This window comes from Mastomys coucha, unplaced genomic scaffold, assembly GCF_008632895.1.
Source record: "Mastomys coucha isolate ucsf_1 unplaced genomic scaffold, UCSF_Mcou_1 pScaffold14, whole genome shotgun sequence".
In the NCBI taxonomy this organism is placed as follows: Eukaryota; Metazoa; Chordata; class Mammalia; order Rodentia; family Muridae; genus Mastomys; species Mastomys coucha.
The window spans coordinates 68582125-68600669 of NW_022196896.1; the positions used below are offsets into that span (position 1 = coordinate 68582125).

The 18545-nt window shown below is 41.9% G+C and overlaps 1 protein-coding gene and 1 long non-coding RNA gene across 2 annotated transcripts in view; one reads left to right on the forward strand and one right to left on the reverse strand.

Moving 5' to 3' along the window:
* Slc9a2 (solute carrier family 9 member A2) overlaps nucleotides 1–18545 on the forward strand; it is an 84092-nt gene that overhangs the window by 28147 nt on the left and 37400 nt on the right. The window contains exons 2-3 of the mRNA XM_031367340.1: nucleotides 4011–4474; nucleotides 13229–13479. Coding sequence (XP_031223200.1) covers nucleotides 4011–4474; nucleotides 13229–13479 — 715 coding nt within the window. The remainder of the gene's footprint in view (nucleotides 1–4010; nucleotides 4475–13228; nucleotides 13480–18545) is intronic.
* LOC116088354 lies at nucleotides 12984–14853 on the reverse strand. The gene is made up of 2 exons (XR_004117864.1): nucleotides 14617–14853; nucleotides 12984–13536 (listed from the first exon to the last, which is right to left on the reverse strand). It is a non-coding gene; the product is annotated as an uncharacterized LOC116088354 (long non-coding RNA).

Below are 18545 nucleotides of genomic sequence, written 5' to 3' on the forward strand. Positions count from 1 at the left end.
TCTAGTCCCTTCCTTCAGCCCACGTGTCATTTCCCATCCTCCATTCAGAGGCCTTAGGAGGTGCTTTCCTTCTAAGGGAGAACTTCCCTCTGGAGTGTGAGAGAACCCTCTGTCTCCTAGAGGCGGAGTTAGGGAAGGGAAAGGAAACATCAGGGACAGGAGTGGGTGTCTCTGAAAGCAGGCCTCCTCCAGCGATGCTTTGCTGGTAGGTTTCATGATGTGTGCATATCATTACAAGTGTTTTCTCTGGCTGTTTCCTACAAAGTGAAGGAGGCAGCTACAATTCGGGGCACTAGCCATGTTGCATATGGACAGTTGCCATGCTGTAAGTAACCCAGTTATCGCTGAGGATTTGTACCTGGGAGGTATATATTTCACTATCTCACCAATGAGTGAGAAGAGCCTGGGAACACTAGTCACACAACGACAGTCCTACATGAGAGAGTTCCGGAAGTGGCGGGGGTGGGGGGAGTGGGAGGTGGAGGGAAGGTTAGTGGGGGGCCGCGGGAAGTGCACAAGGAACTGGCACAGTGGTAGTCCAGTGTAGCAACTTTGAAGGCCCATGCCTAGGGCTGAGTTCCAGGAGGCAATGGATTGTGCTTGGATCCTGGGTTCCCCAAGAGGCTGCTGCTGGCATGTTTTTATCATACAGGAAAGGCTGGCTGTGAAAGGAGGCAGCATGTGGGGAGATGGGGTTTTGGAGGACTTCTCATTCCATTTCACAATGAGGTCAGTAGGCCAGAGGCCATGAGCAGGGGACAGCTGCACCCACTGGCTACATTAATTCCACTTAGGACTCCAGCCTGCCGGGCTGCAGTAATAAAACAACCCACAATAGGTCATTTGAATACTCCACATACAGATGTTCACTTTATTGTGTAGAAATTACTATTTTATATTCTTCCAGATTAAATTGCTGTTTGTAGGAGAGTTTTGCTTATTAAAACAATCCTGGCAGTGGGTCTCTGGGAATGTATTCCGGCATGTCCATACACCCTTCCTATAATTTTGCTACCTTTCTGTCTTAGACCATTCCTGGTGCTGCAACAATACCATAGACTGAGCAATTAAAAGGAAAAGGCATTTCTTTTCTCGTGGTTTTGAATGCTGTTAGGTGGTCTCTAGCGGTGAGATGATAGTCTCATGTGGCAGAAGGCAGAAGGGAAGGGAGGAGGGATGGAGTCTCCCAAACACTGAAGGAGGGCTCTTTTTTAGCTCAGAGTGAACACAGATCTGCAAGTCTCCTGTCTCCAAAGGACTTCCCGCCTTATCCTTTTCACAAATGAAGTGAGCTAGTGAAGGGCGAACGGAAGAAAGCCTTCTTTACATGGGGAAAGCAACTTGAACAAGGTAGAGGGGTCACTGTGTGGGAGTGAGGATCCAAAGCAAAGCAAAACAAACAGGAACTCCAAAGATGGGGCGTGCACACACACAAATAAAAACAAACAAACACCCCCCTCCCAAAACAAAACCAACAAACAAAACCCCAGGAATCTCTGAGCTATTTGATGATTGGGAGAAATCAGAGAGTCCCAATCCTAGGCCTCTCAGGCAGGCCATTCGATGTCAACTGTGAGCAGTTCTTCCTGTTACAAACCCGCAGAGCAAGTAGATCTCAGAACTCGTGGGTCTCACGCAGCAGGAAAGTGGATCCCAGGAGCAAGAACAAATTTCTCTTTGGAACCCTGAGAGAAGGAGGTGTCTGCCATCCTTCAGCTACAGGTTGAGAGTCGACCTCTGGGGTTCTCAAAGATCAGAGCAGTCTTCCTATTTGAACAAGTCTCGCTATGGAGGGCAGGCAGACCATATTGCCAGGGTCTATGGAGAGAAAGGAGGTGTAGAGGTGAGAACAGTGAGGAAACAGCTGTCAGTCCTGAGGGGTGTGATGTCAAAGGGCAGCATCTCCATCACCCTGTCACTGCAGTGGTAGAGAGGCACACATGCGGTCTTCCGGAGGGCGCCATCAGATGCACCTGCATCTTACACACGTGGTCCTCAGAAGAGCACCACAGATGTGCCTGGCATCTAGACCCCCCTTTCCACTACTATGTTGACTTTCTGATCATCTTTGTACCAGTACAGCTTTTGCCACAGTGTCCTGATGTTTCCTGTTGCTGCCATGCTGGCTTTAACTGAGCATCATTGCTGAGGCTGCCCAGTGTGTCCAGTTCACAGTTTAAGTGTCACGGTCCCAATCCCCTCTCAAAGTCCCCTCCTCTGCAGTCTGTTATATTGAAGTGGGCTCAGCTACAGATACAGCCTTTTCATATTCTGCTTGGATTCTAAAACTTGAAGTATCTCAGGGTGATGTACTGTTAACTTGCAATCATAGGCTCTCCTGAAAACCCTTCAGTTGATCTCCGTGGGATAAGTCACGTTCAGTGCTCACGTGCTTGCTCAGCGCTTGCTCAGTGAGTGTGCCCCTCCCATTTATTCTGTGACAGCCACTTCTTGGGTGTTCTCTATCTCAAAGGCACACTGGGCTCCTGCATGGAGTAAGAGATAGCTATTCCCTTCCCTTCCTCTCTGGTGAGGCTCTATGCCTGTCTAAGAGTTTAGTCTTTGAAGTCTGCCCAGTGCTGGCTCCTTGAGCATGTTTTCTTCAGCAAAAAGCTATAGTCACTTGAACTCACTTGACCTAGACTGAAGTAATTCAGAGATACACCTGTTTCTCTACTTGTTTGGGAACTCTTCCAAAGGCGGAGCTCGTGGTGTGTATATATTCTTCATAAAACAGTTACTTAACACACCTTTTCTGGCGGGAAGGGTTCTCTTTTGGTCCCCCCACCCCAGGGTTTCTTTGTGTAACAATCTTGGCTCTCCTGGACTCATTTGTGGCCTTGAACTCACAGAGATCTTCCTGCCTCTGCCTCCCAAGTACTGGGATTGAAGGTGTGTGCCACCAAACACTTCTAAGTGAATTTACTTGTTTTTTTCTTAAAAAGAAAAAAAATCTCAAAAATTTAACACATTCTGTATTAAAATGAAAGGACCTGAAATTAAGGATAAAGCAATTACTATCTTTTATCAACAGCAGAGAAAGAAAACAGAAGTCATTTTTAAGGTGACTCTTGACCCAACCACTGTGGTGAGAGGCTGGAGGGCTTTGAGGCTTGGTTATCACTTTGGATCTTAAAAGCATAAAAACAATTGCCTTGTCTACCTACTGGGATTTGGGTAGGATGGAATGAAATGTGATATCCAAAGATGTTCTGAATGGAGCTGAATTGTTTTAAGTATAAAATTTTATTGTTTTGGGCTGGGGAAATATCACAATTAAGAAATAGCTGTCCAAACATGAGATTTGATAGAATCCAGGAAAAAAAAATGCTGGCTGTGTTAGCACATGCTTGTCATGTCAGAGCTGGTGAAGCTGATGTGTCACTCGTCAAATTAACATGTCCTTGCAAGTTAAAGACCCTGTCTCAAACAAACAAGCAAAGAAACATACTAAAACAACAACAACAACAAAATAAATGTGAACAGCTCGTTCCTGAGAACGCTGCCAGAGGTGTCCTCGGGCTTGTGTAGGTGCCTCCCAGAAATGGGAAAGCAATAGCTGTGTCCTTGTCCTGGTGTGCTCCTAACATCAAAGACACCTGAGCAGAAGGCTGTGGTGAAGAGGCAGGGAATGCTGAGTGCACAGGAGCACCGGCACATATGGGAGCACGTGCAACACCTACACACAAACCGCATAGTTCTATTTCATTTCCATACAGTAGTTTAGAAAAACGTAATAAAGATAAAGGAACCCCCACATGATGCCATGGAAACAATAGTTATTTATAGCAATTGATTTCTGGCTTAAAATTCAGTTTATGCCTCAGTAGTATCTCCTGCATGTATGTAAACTGTTAAGTGTAACTTTTTAAAAGTGGGCTGTTTTGCAATATGGAAGCCAAGTATAGTGATCTTGGAGATTCTGAAGTTATACCGACTGTTGCTATTGGAACTAATATTCCTTCTCTTTGATTCCTGTATAACCCAGACTCTGTGTTTCTCCTAACCAGGTTTCCATCTCTATCACAAGTTGCCCACGATCGTGCCGGAGAGCTGCCTTCTCATAATGGTCGGGCTTCTACTGGGTGGGATTATCTTCGGTGTTGATGAGAAGTCTCCCCCAGCAATGAAGACAGATGTGTTTTTCCTATACCTCCTGCCACCCATTGTTTTGGATGCTGGCTACTTCATGCCAACTCGCCCCTTCTTTGAGAACTTTGGCACCATTTTCTGGTATGCTGTGGTAGGCACACTGTGGAATTCCATCGGCATTGGGGTGTCTTTGTTTGGCATCTGCCAGATTGAGGCGTTTGGCCTCAGCGACATCACCCTGCTCCAGAACCTGCTCTTCGGCAGCCTGATCTCAGCTGTGGACCCTGTGGCTGTGCTTGCTGTCTTTGAGAACATTCACGTCAACGAACAGCTCTATATCCTGGTTTTTGGCGAGTCCCTGCTCAACGATGCAGTCACAGTGGTGAGTGAACAGATCACAGATCATGTAGTATGTGGGAACCACTTACCACTCACACAGTAGAAAGCTCTCCAAGGATGTAGAGGGAATAATGAACCATACTCATCAGAGTTTCCCCACACCTTCTCCTTGCTGGAGTAGCTCACAGAGCTCATATGTATTTGTATCATATGCTGCAAAAGATACAGATGAAGGGGTGTATCAGGCAAAACATGGGGGGAAGAGCATGAAGCTTCTATACCTTCTGCAACACATTAACTCCCCACATGCAAGCTATCCAAAAGCCCTCTGAATCTGCCCCTTTGGGTTCCTTTTACACAGGCATGATGGATACTATCATTGACCAGAGGTTGATTACATCATTGGACATGATCCAATTTCTTCTTCAGGTTATCCATTTCTTCTTCTACCCTTTCCCTTCTATGAGGTTGGAAGATGAGGATGGAAGTCTCAACTGTTGAACTTTGCATTGCTCTTTTCAGTGGGCAGATCCCATCTTGCTGGATCAGCAGCCACCAACCAATTATTATCACTCAAAAAATGCTGGCCACTGAGAAGGGTCTACAGACCGGCTGTCTGGGCAAGGGTGGAACATTGAGGGCATATTTTATAATGTAGGAGCACCTCACTTTGATTAATGAGCTTATATTGTGATCTTGAAGCTCTTAACACATATTTTATTTGCCGTTTTTATTAGTGTATATATAGGGTATTATTGGCTCCTTGTTTTCATTTTGCAATGGGCCCCCAAAGAGTGTGCAGGCAGTACCTTCATAAAATACAATGCACAAGTCACAGAGCAGAAACATGATTGTGGCCATTGTATCTCTGATGGCTTAGCACTGTGATTTTTTTTTTAAAGTAATGGTCTTTGAGAATAATTTAATATATCTCAGATCCCTGTGAGAAGGGAAACCATTAGTATATACAAAGTGTTCAACATGTGTAAAGTGATGTTTACTAAGGAATGTTCTCTCTGGGAACAGTTTGTCTGCTGTTGATGGCTGTAGAGAAATCTTTTCTCATGTGTTCTTTCTTCTACTAAGGCAGCACATCCCTGACCCTCATAACATGCTCATAGGCAGAGAACACTCCTGGCTCTCATCATGTTCCCACAGGCAGATTTTTTAAAAAATACATAAAGCGCTAATTACATTAATTATTTCTTAATTGTCACATACAGAGTTAAAAGTCAGCATTAACTTTAGCAGAATTCACTTCCCCCTTGCCTTCTGAACTCAGGCAAGAAGTCAGATGGATGAGGCGGATCCTTCCCTGATCCCAGGACCCTCAGAGATCTCTCTTTTCAGCACTTACAGTCACACGATCCTGAATTGGGAAACTGGTTAGTTTGTACTAATGTTGTCTGAGGGATTCAGGAATGACAGCCATGAACTCCTAATGAACAGTTCTCTCTTGCCCAACTATACAACCTATGAAGTCAGTCTTACCACTTTGCAGATGAAACTGAAGTGGACATATTAAAGTATGTTCACTTCACATAACCTCAGTCCTCCCCCTATCAGCTCATGCCTTTCAGATTCATGACTCATTTGATAGTGTGCATAGTGTGCATAGGAGCAAACATAGTTCTCTTAGATAGATTTTACTGTAAAAGCAGATCCCTGAAGGAAAGGAAAGTTTTTTTTTTTTTTTAATCTGAAAGGACATGCATTAACTTCAGGTGGACATTATTATGGAGAAAATAATTTGATAGTTAATAAGTCATAGAATTTTAGTACAGCTCCTAAGATGGATATTTTTTTCAGACAGCAAGTTAATGTACTCAAATAACCGAACTCAATTCATACATTCTATTATTTATTAACAGTGATTGGTCATTAACTTTCAGTATTAAATTTTAACTAGGAACTGCCATAACAGTGAAGACATTTTATAACTCATTCTAATTTCCTCAGACTTCAGGTTTTCCCCTGGGACTTATATTTATATGTAAATTTTACCCTTGCTAGAGGAGATTATGGACCTGTGAATGTGCAATTGTTGGAGTGAGTCTATTTAATGCAAAAGAAAACTTAGAAGGAAATAAGAACACCTTGCTGGATTCCTTCTAAGAGAAAGTTGGGTTGCTTTTAGAATGACAATCAGTTTATGTGCTCTCTCTACCACCCAAAAAATGCCTCATCCAGTTAGCTCAGTGGTCCCCCTGAGTTTTTCCAGAGTCGGATTTCAGAAGGGATCAGGATGCCTCACAATTCAAAGTGTACAAATGCAGTGGGAGAACCCAGGGCTCCTCGTGCCCTTGCTCTTAAGGAGGCACAGCCACGAGCTGCTTTGTGGCTAGAGATGGATGGATGCTCCAGTGAAAGCAAGAGATAGACAAAGAAAGCATGTGGGTATGTGTTTAAGTGGAAGCGCTTGGGTATGATCAGGACAACCTATTAGTTTTCTGTAGTAGACCATGTCTGAACTTCCAAACAAATACCTCAAAACATATACTCATGGAACATCAGAATAGTCTCCCAGGCTTGCTACCAGATGATAGCAAAGATAAACTCCCCAATGTAACTTCTCTCATAGAATTGATTTCGTATCACACTGAGCTGTTAGGAACAGCTCGAGTAATGGTGTAAACAGTTATCTGTCTTCTCCACAGAGTCCTTCAGAGGACAGACATGGAGACATTTTACTGATGATTCTTGACTCAATCCCAGTGTCGTATTACCAGAAAAGGTTTTTCTAAGTTGTGGAATACAAAAAGTTGTGAAAATCTGGATCATGATGCTTAGAGCCAAACGTAACATTGTCACCAGGAGTCAAAGACTGAGGGACATTAGTCAAACAGAGCAAAGCGGTGTTACATCTATTCACCCCTTCCTTATCGTGACAAGCTTATCCAGACAGGTTAAAGAGAAGTAGTTCTAGCACAAAAGTATCTGAAAGCACAAGCAATACTGAACCTAGAAGTTGCAGAGCAAACTCACCATGCTATTATCAAAGGCTTAGGTAAACTAGAATCACAATTGAAAGATTAAAATTGTTTTCAGCTAGTATTTGCATGCTCACCCTTTATGTTATTTTTATGAAAACATTTTTAAATCCAAAGATGGTCCAAATTCCCAGATATCAGACACATCCTACTCTTTCCACGTGGTCAGTGACAAATTGACGTACTCTTACACTGTAATGCATAGCATCATGCCTAGAACCTACTGTAGCCATGGAGTGTTCTAATTTTCTAAGATTCATGGAACTTCCTTGAGTGTTTCCTTGTTATCTACCTGTAGCTAGGCTTGGTAAAGGACAACTGTCTTTGAAGGCAGAAGTTAATGATATATCTTGGTGGTACCTTATTGTGGGCTGTGGGTGGAATTTCACTTATGGATGGTAAACGGGGAACATTCTATGCTGCTCAATTTAGACCCTGCAAATCACACAATTATCTGAAATTCATGATATAAAGTAACTATACTTTGTGTTACCTAAAAAAGCATTTGCATGCTAGTTTATGGAATAAACAACTGTGTTTGCATAATTTGCTCTATACACCTCCAATGAATCCGTACACATTTAAAATCTGAATTCAAATTGTTTAATTCATAATCTCACATGCACATATATGTAAATAATCACAACAAATGGACCTTAGATCATGTGACAGGCTGGAGAGTACTCAGCCATCACATTTGGCCTATTAGTAACTTATTACAGAGTTGTCATTGAAATTTTAATTTCTTGAAATACACTTCAACTTTGGGCCAACACTTGAGATATTTGTATCACTCACACACCTCATTATAATACACACATGTATTCATATGTAAATTAAAGTTCCAAATCCTTTTTGTGTATAGATCACCTCAGATAAAATTAGAGAGTTTAACTGAAATGGACTACCTGTAAACTTATAATTAGTTCCAAAAGATGTAATATAAAGGAAATTGAAGACTATAAAGGCTTTCTGATCAGAGATTATGGTTCTACCTTGCCATTTGCTCCAACATGGCTCTGGTATCTTGAGAGTGAACTCATCAAACTGGACATTTTGCCCATTGCCCCAAAGTAAAGTATTTGCGATGGAGCTTCACTCTTTCAACAATTAGAGCAGAACACTGTTCGGTACGTTGGATGGGTTGAGTAGTTAGGAAAACAGGTTTGGAAGGGTCGTGACTGTGCAACTCTGCCAATAACAGTTCTTTCATATAAAAGCACCTTCAAGCTCCCCACACAGTCTTGTCAGTGTGGTAGGTAGAGGAAGGATGGAGGAGGGAAAGACTGTTTCTGTCTCCCTTTGGGAAGAAGTTTCTTATCTTGTTGGGGGAAACACAGTACTCAGTGGAAAGGCAGCCAGTACAAAATAGCAAAGTACCAACTGGTTTCAGGTCTTTCTGTGTACTGCAGGTCAGAGGTAACAACATTTCCCAGAAACTGTAGGAGTCTAGAAAGACCCTTGGGAGGAATGGAAGCTCCAGTAATGATGTCTTGGAAGACAGTTCCAAGGCTTAGGGGATTGTCTTCAGCAGGGAAAATGACAGTAAAGAAAAGCTGGGGAAGGAATGGGGATATATGTTATGTTTTGTAGAATAATTGGGCAAGTCTGCCTCTGCCTTTTCAGGGTGTTGTAGAAAGCAGTAAATCAGGAAGGACAGAAGGGAGGGAGGAAGGAATGAAGCAAGGAAGGAAGGAATGAAGAATGGGAGGGAGAGCAAGATCCATGTATTAGATCTAACCAAAGTTGGGCAACCAGTCAAAGATTTTGAATCTTGGGAATAAAAATTAAAAATCCAAATGAGTAGCGTAGATATACCTAAGGAGACATGGGCTCTGTAGTGCAGGCTGGTAGAGTCTAGGACAAACCTATCGCATCTAAGTAGAACCAGAGGGATGCTATCTATGCAGAAACTAAACTGGCTTACTAGAGAACACGCTGGGAAAAGCCACTTCTTCTGAGACACTGGTGGTTATTACCTTTGTCCTTCACAGTTTGAAGGCAAGAGAGTCATGCATGAGCTCTTAAATCCCGTGAGGCAGCAGTGGTGGCCCCCAGCTGCTACTGTACCTCTATTCTGTAGCAAACTCGTGACTGAAAGTAGGAATTGGTGCATCCACCAAGCAGCACAAAAGACAGAAATTGCAACAAGATGAGTGAACCCAAGGAGCTTGTAATCCAGAAGAAAGCAGGAAACATATTTGTGTTAAGCCTATGAGGTAGTAGTCTGTCAATGACTGAGATAGGGCCAGTGGTGCACAAGTACTGGGACATGGCAGCTTACCAGGAGGTGGCTGGTGGGTGAGCTCATGTCAAACCTTCAATACTTCATCCAGGTCAGGTAACTTCTAATTTGACTCTGCCTCTGACATTTTGTGTCATTCGATTTTTTTTTTAAAAAAAACGATTTATTTTCACTTTTGGAGAGCCAAATGCAGGTACATCTCAGGCCCTTGTCTCTGATGCTCTCCTAAGATGGCTTTTAAAAATTCTGAATGTTAAATTCTACAGTAAAAACACAGTACAAAAGACTGGTTTGAGTTGAACATGTCTCTGATCCTGAGGGAAAAAGCAATGAGGCTTCAAAGTCTGTCCTTTGCCTCTCATGTAGCACTTGGGCTTCCACACATGGGTGAAAACACATTGCCCACTGAACATGAAGTGAGTAGCACTCTTCAAGTCTAATTAAATCAAGACTTCTAAAATACCCAACAGGAACAGTTCCATTACTTCAGAGGCATAAAGTGTGTGTGAAGCTACATGTTTACACCATACATGATCACATACTATGTATAGATGACCTCTTTAAGAAACATCCTCAGGATGAAAAGATCTCCCATACTCAAGGATTGGCAGGATTAATATAGTAAAAATGGCCATCTTGCTGAAGGCAATCTACAGATTCAATAGAATCCCCATCAAAATTCGGACTCAATTCTACACAGACTTAGAAAGAGCAATTTGCAAATTCATCTGGAATAATAAAAAAAACCAGGATAGCCAAAGCTATTCTCAACAATAAAGGAACCTCTGGTAGAATCACCATCCTAGACCTTAAGCTGTACTACAGAACAATTGTGATAAAAAAAACTGCATGGTATTGGTACAGTGACAGGCAAGTAGATCAATGGAACAGAATTGAAGACCCAGAAATGAACCCACACACCTATGGTCACTTGATCTCTGACAAAGGAGCTAAAACCACAAAGTGGAAAAGAGACAGCATTTTCAACAAATGGTGCTGGCTCAACTGGCGGTTAGCATGTAGAAGAATGCAAATCGATCCATTCCTATCTCCTTGTACAAAGCTCAAGTCCAAGTGGATCAGGGACCTCCACATCAAAGCAGATACACTGAAACTAATAGAAAAGAAAGTGGGGAAGAGCCTCGAGCACATAGGCACAGGGGAAAATTTCCTGAACAGAACACGAATAGTTTATGCTCTAAAATCAAGAATTAACAAATGGGACCTCATAAAGTTGCAAAACTTCTGTAAGTCAAAAGACACTGTCAATAGGACAAAACAGCAACCAACAAAATGGGAAAAGATCCTTACCAATGCTATATCTGATAGAGGGCTAATATCCAATGTATACAAAAAACTCAAGAAGTTAGACTCCAGAGAACCAAATAATCCTATTTAAAAATGGGGTACAGAGCTAAACAAAGAATTCTCAACTGATGAATATCGAATGGCTGAGAAGCACCTAAAGAAATCTTCAACATCCTTAGTCATCAGGCAAATGCAAATCAAAACAACCCTGAGATTCCACCTCACACCAGTCAGAATGGCTAGGATAAAAATCTCAGGTGACAGCAGATGCTGGAGAGGTTGTGGAGAAAGAGGAATATTCCTTCATTGCTGGTGGGATTGCAAGCTGGTACAACTACTCTGGAAATCAGTTTGGCGGTTCCCCGAAAATTGGACATAATTCTACCAGAGGACCCAGCTATACCACTTCTGGGCATATACCCAGAAGATGCTCCAACATGTAATAAGGGCATATGTTCCACCATGTTCATAGCAGCCTTATTTATAATAGACAGAACCTGGAAACAACCCAGATGTCCCTCAACAGGGGAATGGATACAGAAATCGTGGTACATCTACACAATGGAGTACTACTCAGCTATTAAAATCAAAGAATTTATGAAATTCTTAGGGAAATGGATGGATCTGGAGAATATCATCCTGAGTGAGGTAACCCAATCACAAAAGAACACACATGGTATCCACTCTCTGATAAGTGGTTATTAGCCCAGAAGTTCAGAATACTCGAAGTACAATCCACAAACCACAAGAAACTCAAGAAGAAGGAAGACCAAAATGTGGGCACTTCATTCCTCCTTAAAACGGGGAACAAAATACCCATGGAAGGAGTTGCAGAGACTAACTATGGAGCAGAGCCTGAAGGAAGGACACTCTAGCTTGATATAGCTGTCTCCTGAGAGGCTCTGACAGTACCTGAGTAATACAGAAGTAGAGGCTCACAGCCATCCATTGAACTGAGTACAGGGTCCCCAATGAAGGAGTTAAAGAAAGGGCTGAAGGAGCTGAAGGGTTTGTAGCCCCTTAGGACGAACAACAATATGAACTAACTAGTACCCTCAGAGCTCCCAGGGACTAAACCACCAACCAAAGAGTACACATGGTAGGACTCGTGGCTCTGGCAGCATGTGCATAGTAGGGGATGGCCAAGTCAGTCATCAACGAGATGAGAGGCCCTTGGCCCTGTGAAGGTTCTGTGCCCCAGTGTAGGGGAATGCCAGGGCCAGTAAGCAGGAGAGGGTGGGGTGGCAAGCAGAGGGAGTGGGGAGGGAACAGGGGTTTGTTCTTGTTGTTGTTTTTGAGTTTCGGGGGTTTTTGGGGGGGAGGGGAAACTGGGAAAGGAGAAATCATATGACTTGTAAATAAAGAAAATATCTAATAAAAGAAAGAAACGTCCTCAGGACTTTATGTGATACTAAGCATGATGCATAAGTGAGTGGAATGAGAAGGTGCGCTATGAAGTGTAGATGAGTTTCTTAGGAGGCATTCTTCAGTGGAGTACCTGAAGGACGTGCCCCCTCCCTGTTAGGATTCTATGATAGGACCTGTAAGATAAGTATATTTTCACAGCAGGCTGATATGTTTTCCTAGGACATGTGGTTTCTGAGCAGTGGCAATATAAGCAGTGTGGCAAGCACATATTTGAAAATATCCTTCCAGGTAATATCTGGAAAAAAACCAATGATTTAGGAATAACTTGAGTGATAACTTTGCAATATTCTCTTATCTACTTCTCAACATATTTATTTGAAAAGACACTTTTTGTCAAGGATTTTGTTTATTGAAATCCAGAATATTATTATATGTGGCAAATAACTACACAATAATTTCCGCTGACATTGATTAAATCTTCAAAGATTTTTGTCTGTGCCCAAGGTGATCATAGGGAAAAGTAGGAGGAGTATTTTTATTCTTTCTCATGTGTATGCATATGGTGTGTGTGTGTGTGTATGTGTGTGCTCGTGTATGTGTGTTTGCATGTGGGGGCCCAAGGTTTACACTGAGAGCCTTCCTTCACCATTCTCCACTCTTTATTTTTTTTTTAACAGAGGCAAGATCTCAAAGCTGGACCAATGGCAGCTGGCTTCTGAGGTCCCATCTCTTTCCCCTGAGATTACAAGCAGGCCTCCGTGCTAACTCAGAATTTGCAGTGGTGCTGGGCATTCAAACCTTGATCCCCATGCTTGTGTGACAAGCACTTTCACCGCTGACAAGGCTCCAGCCCCAGAACTGACAGTGTGCTTTCTCATCCCCCCAGGTCCTGTACAACTTATTCAAGTCTTTCTGTCAGATGAAAACCATCCAGACCGTAGACGTGTTTGCTGGCATCGCTAACTTCTTCGTAGTGGGGATTGGTGGGGTGCTGATTGGCGTCCTCCTGGGATTCATAGCAGCGTTCACCACCCGTTTCACACACAACATCCGGGTCATTGAGCCGCTTTTTGTCTTCCTGTACAGCTACTTGTCCTACATCACTGCTGAAATGTTCCACCTCTCAGGCATCATGGCGTAAGTGACTCACCACTAATAGCTGCTGATTCCTGCATTTCGTTGAACTTTAGAATTCTAAGATATTAAGTTGACTGAGTTATGTACAACAGTAGATTTTCTTATCCTGAGAACAACTAGAATTTGATTTCTATAAAACCTTTTGTTACACCAAAAATGAAAGTATCTATTAATCAATTTATGCTAATGCAATCTGGAGCTGACAGGAAAAAGGTGCTAAAATGAACTCTTGAATTTCCTATGAAATATAACCATGAACTTGATTGTTGATCTGGATCAGATACCAACATTTTGAGTCTGATCCCCATGCTCCTTGAGGGAGGCTGCAAAATATTCCAGCAAGATTGCATCATGGAAACTGCTCTTGGTGTTCTAGAGCTGTTTTTGTGTGTCTAATTGAATGATCTTACACACAGTAGGTTTTTTGGTAACAGTTTAAACTGATACAATGCAGAATACAATGGATACGAGATCCTGAAATCTCAGGATAAATTTCAATAGATTTTTAATATATATATTTTAAAATAGATTATTTTAAATATGGAACTTAATTTTTTTGATGAGGAGTTTAAATTATTTTGAGATAAATAATTTTATAAGTTAAATAACATTTATAAAATAACATATTATGATATATTATTATATAACATATATTTGTATATAAATAATAATTAAGCAATAATTACTGTTTTGGTCACTGAGAGGAAGGCTTTTAAACACTTGTCCTTGTAAGCTACAGATTGGTAGTGTTTGGATCACACTAGTCCTCAGGGTGTTACTCTGAAGAAAGCTAGTCAATGGAGAGTTTTCCCCAAGTGATACCATTGTATCATGGTTGCATTCTTCCTTGGGCTAGTGAAAAACACCATAGTAAAGAATAGTAGAACACTTACCTTGGTTTTGCTTTGACACTGAGTTGCACACTGTAAACTGTAGTCAGTGTGTCAGGGTGTGGGGAATCTATTTAGAATTTGCTCTATATGTAGGCCTACTTCTTTCTACAGTTTCCCCCCTGACCTGCTGTAGGTGGGACCTAGATTAAAAAGCATTTGGGGCCATACCGCCTGGCAGCACATTCATTTCAGAAGCAGATGGAGTCTGTGGGGCAAAGAGGTAAAGAGAAGAAGCCAAACTCACCGTCATAAAAGCCACGAGTTAAAGGTTGTGCGGTTTTCCCTTTCAAAGAGAACCTAAATAAAGCAACGTATTAATCCAGTTTGACCCAGTAATGAAACGTTCCTGGTTGCTATTCATATCACTGTGTGACTTCCAGTGTCCTTACTGTTATGTGAGCAGAATCATTGAAAATGTATGATCGGCTGGTTACAAGTTCTGCAATGGAGTGTGGGCTGAACCTGGTGTCTAGTTCTAGAAACAGATTTATAGGAACCTTGGATTTCAGAATCCATCTCTGGAATGTTTAACATGTTTAGAATGCTCAAAGTAGTCACCTATAATTAGTCATTTTGTACAACATGCAAGAATGGAGATGGGGATTTCTGAAGATGCTGAATGATGGGGAAGTTGGGTGAGGGTGAAGTGGGCGTAGGGACAATGTTAGGGAGGCCTGGAGTATAGTGGGCTTAATTCTCCCCAAATCACCACCAACTGGAGACTAAGTATTCAATCTCAAACTTCTAGAGGACATGTTATTCAAACTAACACACCTACATTGTACCAAATATAATAAAAGAGCTATTAAAGAAGAGATTCCAAGAGATTAAAACTCTCATGTACAGCCATTATCTTCTGATGGTAGATGGAAGGGTGTATTTACTGATTCTTTCAGAAGTGAGACTCTGTTCTAATGTGGCATGCTCAGCATGCTGCTCAAATCATGAGTGGGTATGGCACTTCTATAGAGTACACTAATAGGTCCATTTGCAAGCACTCTCTTTGAGGTTCGATGTATGAACTTCCAGGCTGTTGTTACTAATATCCCTGGGACCCTGGTAAGGGCATACAGTATACCCATGCCATGAGAAGTATGCATCTAGACTCTTCTTATGGAACTAATTCTTTTTAACTTAAATTGTGCTGAGCTTGGAAATTATTCTCATTCTTCCTGTTACCTTAGCATTAAAAATAACTTCTAAGTTTAATGGAAGTCAAGATGCCAAGGATGCTGAACATGCTGAGTTCTCTCTGTTGTATGCCCAGAAGAGACTGGTATCCCAGCAATGCAAATAGGCAGGAGGGTAGCCAGGTGATCTCAGCTTCTATTCTCCTCCCTAAGGACTTCCTTACTACATAGGAAACTTAGTCTCCTCCGGCCTTCCATCCTCCTGGGCTCTCCACCCCCCCACCCCCACTTCTTCCATTCTTCTCTCTCCTCATATTGCCTTTGTAGACTGTGGCTTTTGGTCCAGGAGTTTGACCTTAGCTGAACTCTTAGAAAGCCAGTCCTGGAATGAGCTTGTGGAATGAACAGGTAGTTAACGCAAGAGTCTGGTTAGAAAGAAACTTGCTTTGTAGAACAAAAGACTTGGCTTTAGGCAGAAAAACAAAAAACAAACAAACAAACAAAAAAAGCATACTTTCAGGGTGGAAAGTTGATTTTGTGAATTGGTTATAGTGAGATAGCTGAAGCAAGTGTCCTCTGGACATCAGAAGGCTTGTTTCTGCTGCATACTGTCATGAGAATGTAGTTTGGCAGCCGCTCAAGACAACGAAATCAATTACTATGTGATGGAGGTCTAGCTGTCTTCTGACCTTCTCTAGGCATTCTTAGATTCAGCTGTGGATTCCCCTTTTGTGGTGTTGCCCAATGCCTTGATACTTCCTTGAATGTGAAAGCACCATATCTGCCTATATTCCCCTGTATTTTCAGCTGGGATTGAGGGGTGTGTTTATGTGTGCATTTTGTCTGTGTGTCTGTGTGAATTTGAGTATTAGTGTGTGTGTATATGTGTATATGTGTGTGTGTGTGTGTGTGAATGTGTATGCCTGTATATATGTGTCTGTGTATATTTTTGTGTGTATATATGTGTGTTTCTGTGTTTGTATGTGTATATATGTGTGTATCCATGTGTGTTTGTGTATATGTGTGTGTGTATTTCCATGTATGTGTCTGTGTGAGTTTGAGTATGAGTGTGTGTGTATGTGTGTGTAGGTGTGTGTGTGTAGGTGTATATGTAGGTGTGTGTGTATGTGTGTGTGTGTATGTGTGTGTAGGTGTGTGTGTGTAGGTGTATGTGTAGGTGTGTGTATGTGTGTGTAGGTGTGTGTGGGTGAGTGTGTAGGTGTGTGTGTGTCTGTGTGTAGGTGTGTCTGTGTGTAGGTATGTGTCTGTGTGTGTAGGTGTGTGAGTGTGTGTGTATGTATGTGTAGGTGTGTATAGATGTGTATCTGTGTGTATAGGTGTGTGTATGTATTGTAGGTGTGTGTGTGTAGATGTGTGTCTGTGTGTGTAGGTGTGTATGTGTGTAGATATGTATATAGGTATGTCTGTGTAAGTGTGTGTGTCTGTCTGTGTCTGTAGGTGTGTGTGTGTCTGTGTCTGTAGGTGTGTGTGTGTGAGTATGTGTCTGTGTGTAGGGGTGTGTGTAGATATGTGTGTAGGTGTATGTGTAGGTGTGTGTGTGTAGGATGCATCTTTGTCTAGGTGGTTCCAAGTTTACTTTCAATGACAGTAGGCTTAAAATAACAGGAAGGTTTTCCTACCACCCTCTATACAAAAAGTGCTATATATCAACAGCTCTGGACACTTTTCATTATCAAAGCACCACTGAAGAGACAGGGAGGCAAGCAACTAACAGGTCTTTTAGGAATTAGAAATTCTTTCCTTCATGCATATACTTTGAACTTTATCTCAGAACACGCTCATGGTGACTCCCAGGTGGTAGGGGATTCTACCTACTTCTCTTGAGGGTTCTGACTGATGCTTTCACTCTCCCCAAAATAAAATCCATTAAAAATATGACCTTTCAAAGAAGTTATCTCCATTTGGATACCAGGTTCTGGTTCTCAGCTTGTTCCTCATACAAACTTCTGGTGTCAGATAAACATGTTATACTCAGGAGAGGTACTTGGCCTCTATTGTAGTTTATACTGCACAGGAATAGGATGGCTTTCCCCCACCCCCTCACACACTTCCATGCTCCTGGAATTTCAGAAATGCCTCATTTCTTCAGAGTTGATATTCGGGTTTTCTTCATTTTTTTTAAAGGTAAAAAAAAAAATAGAGTTTCTCCTCCGAATGATACTTCCTAAATATTTTCTATTTGTTGTTCAATTATTGTACCTGATTTATTGCAAAAAAAAAAAAATAGGAAACAGTTGCTTTTTAGCATCATTTAATGGATGTGTACATTACGGCCGTATTTGGCTTCAGGCTGTCTTGGTGGGTATTTATAGCTGTACTCTGGTTCTCTAGAGGCTGAGCCAGCCCAGTCCATGTTAAGAAAAATGGGGAAGGGAGAAGAAACATGAAAAAGAAAGAAAACAGAAGTTCCAAAATGCAGATGTTTCTATAATGTTTGCCTCAGAACTGAAGCCTCAGTGCTGGTCCAGTCTGTGGCTGGGGTGGTCACTGCTCCAGCGAACATTCTCTTCTCTCTTCATGTTTTCCTTTGTGGGCCTTTGTTTTATACGTTGAGAGGAATGAGAAAGCTTATCTTGTTTGCTATATTGTACTGAGTCTGAGTTCCTTTATTAATTCTTCAAAAGGCTTCTAAGGAACCAGGGACTTAGGTCGTTGACAACGAGCACCATCCATTCAGAAAAAGGGCAAAACTGAGTAGATAAAGGTCATGGGAGACTGTGGTAATGTGAGTTTTAGCTACTTTAACTTTAGGTGGGAATAATTGAGAGAAATGTGTAATCTGTCTATTTTCATCAGATATGAAGTACGAAGAACCATGCTGGAGAAGTTTTGGGTAATGTAAGCTTGTGCTGCTGGTTCAAATGCTGAGTTAGGGCTGCGGCATTTTCTAGGCAAGGATAGCTGTGGGCTCAGCTGCCCTCTACTCATTCTTCACCATGCTTTGCAGCATCCGGGAGCTTATAACTTAGAGATTCATGAGTATGAAGTCATTTTTATCCATGCCACAATGAGTAGGTCTTTT